The sequence below is a fragment of the Triticum dicoccoides genome, chromosome 1B, assembly GCF_002162155.2.
Source record: "Triticum dicoccoides isolate Atlit2015 ecotype Zavitan chromosome 1B, WEW_v2.0, whole genome shotgun sequence".
NCBI classification, from domain to species: Eukaryota; Viridiplantae; Streptophyta; class Magnoliopsida; order Poales; family Poaceae; genus Triticum; species Triticum dicoccoides.
This window is the reverse complement of record NC_041381.1, coordinates 49,346,825-49,349,410: the sequence shown is the minus strand read 5'-3', so window position 1 is coordinate 49,349,410 and position 2,586 is coordinate 49,346,825. Positions and strand designations below refer to the sequence as shown.

The following is a 2,586-nucleotide window of genomic DNA, read 5'->3' as shown; positions in this document are numbered from 1 at the left end:
CATATGTCTATAATGCTTAAAAAATTCAGATCCAAATTTGAAACATAGATTGAGAAACAAAAAAGACAATCTATAGTGAATAGTGTCAAAAGGAGACAAAACATGAATATTCTCATTTGTTAGGGTTTGTAGTCACGTGTCTTGTGAAAATTCAAAAATAAAAACAGATTTTCTTAAAACATTTAAATGTGACTTTTCAAAAATTGAAGCATGGTACTAGCATGTAAAGGGTGGTATCACCTGATATTTCTCTTCGGAGGGCTTCTCTACACAGCTACTCCTACATTTCATGGAAAAATGGAGGAGAGGAGGCAATCAAGTAGTATAGCTTAGCTACATCCCTAACAGAAGGCCTGGAAGTAAAAGGCAAGCAGGGAAGAAGATGCCAGCCAGCCAACCAGCCAAAGTAGTACTTGCACCAGTACCACTCCACTGAAGTAGAAGTACTAGTATAGTCAGGCGAGGATGCGGTAGGGCAGCTCCCTCCCCTTCTATATTCTCCCAATCAACACCCACAGAGAAAAAGGAGGCAGGAAAAGCAGCCGCGAGGTAGAGAAAGGAAGAAAACATCAACTCCACTCAGAGCAGTGCTCTCCCCCCTCTAACGGTGAGAGAGAGAGAGGATCGATGGCGTGGTGGGCAGGGAGCATGGGCGGCCTGGATCTCCGCAACCACCTGGCGCAGTTCGGCGGCCCAGCTGCCGGCGGCGCTGCCATGGGCGGCGCCGAGCAGGCCCCGACGACCCCAAACAGCAGCGGGAGCAACAACCACGACGACTCCTCCGGCGCAGCGCAGGACTCCCCCACCGCCGGCGCGGGCGACAACTCCCCTAACCCCAACGCCGCCATCTCAGGCTCAGGCCCGTCCGGAGGAGGCGGAGGCAGCGGCGGCGGGGGCTCGTCGTCGGGCCGGCGGCCGCGAGGGAGGCCCGCGGGGTCCAAGAACAAGCCCAAGCCGCCCATCATCATCACGCGGGAGAGCCCCAACACGCTGCGCTCCCACGTGCTGGAGATCGCCAGCGGCGCCGACATCATGGAGGCGGTGTCCACCTTCGCGCGCCGCCGCCAGCGCGGGGTCTCCGTGCTCTCCGGCAGCGGCGTCGTCGGCAACGTCACCCTGCGCCAGCCCGCCGCGCCGCCCGGCTCCGTCGTCACGCTCCACGGCCGCTTCGAGATCCTCTCCCTCTCCGGCGCCTTCCTCCCGTCGCCCTGCCCGCCGGGGGCGACCGGCCTCGCCGTCTACCTCGCCGGCGGGCAGGGCCAGGTCGTGGGGGGCACCGTCATCGGGGAGCTCGTCGCGTCTGGGCCCGTCATGGTCGTCGCCGCTACCTTCTCCAACGCCACCTACGAGCGCCTCCCGCTCGCAGATGAAGAGCCTGGCGAGGCGGCCGCGGCAGCCACCGGATCCGACGGCATGCAGCTGCCGGACGGGCCGGCTCCGGGAGGAAACGGCGGGATGGGTGCGGCCGTGGGCGTGCCCGGACTGCCAGACCCGTCGTCGATGCCATTCTACAACTTGCCGCCAAACCTGCAGATGCCTAATGGCGGCGGTCAGATGGCGCACGATGTGTTTGGCTCCTTCCGGCCGCCACCGCCGGCCTTCTAGCTCTAGCTCTAGCTCTAGCCAGCGAGCAAGGTGTCTCCACTCTCGATCCCCCTCTTTTGATTCTTGTTCCTTTCTTTCTTTCTTTCGAGCTTCACAAATCAGTGTTGTTTGTGGTCTCCTTGTTTTGTTTTAGGTGCTCCTATACTGTTTAATTACTAGTTAGCTTTGATTGTTTGCCAGTGCGCTTAATTACTCATCATCATGGATGAATCAAGGAGAAACTGCAATTTGATCTCGTACGTCGTGACTCTTGAGTACAGCTTCGTTTCTTCAACAGCTAATTCACTAATGTGGATCAGAATTGAAGTTTTATAAAGGGTGTGTCATGTTCTCATCTAGAGACACACATCTAACTCCTACATGATTTGATTTTACGCGGAGATTCGTGTGAATTTGTTCTTTTATTTTCTTGCTTGATTAATGAAATAGTGTGGGAGTTAGACGATTAGCAAATCCAAAGTTTTAAATAGCTGGCTATAGCATATTTGCATTTAGCATCATTTATAATTTAATTATTATTGGCTTCAAAGGCATTTGGCACAGCGTCAATGTAGCGTGTCTTCAGGCTGCCACTATTTGACATTGCTCGCTATTTAAAACTTTGGTCAGAGTGCTAATCTATCATATGGTAGGCCACGTGCCATGTCGTGGTTTTTCTCTTGACTTTTTTATCGCCAAAACCTGTTGAATGGAACCCGGTTTCGTCTTCGCCCCGCCGGCCTGTTCATCTCTCGTCCAAACCATGCTACCCATTTGTATATCCCGGGACGACGTAGGGGCGTGATCGTCAACGATCATCAAGACTGGAGATGCAGTTGGTACACACATTTCTTACCCTCAAATGTTTGATCTTGTAGCTCAGCTTTTCCTGTTGGTTATGTTTATTTATTTGGCTAGGGGTAGATTTCTTTTGGTGTTGGGTGGATTATATTTCTTAGTCAATGTATCAGGGTGAGACAGTGGTTTAGGACAGAACATCTT

At 53.2% G+C, this 2,586-nt stretch overlaps 1 protein-coding gene across 1 annotated transcript; it reads left to right on the top strand.

Moving 5' to 3' along the window:
• The first annotated feature begins 427 nt into the window (after window positions 1–427).
• Window positions 428–1,844, top strand: LOC119318228 (AT-hook motif nuclear-localized protein 23-like). The gene has a single exon (XM_037592755.1). It carries the CDS (start codon window positions 628–630, stop codon window positions 1,603–1,605), a length of 978 nt encoding a protein of 325 aa, XP_037448652.1. The 5' UTR covers window positions 428–627; the 3' UTR covers window positions 1,606–1,844.
• The last annotated feature ends 742 nt before the right edge of the window (window positions 1,845–2,586 follow it).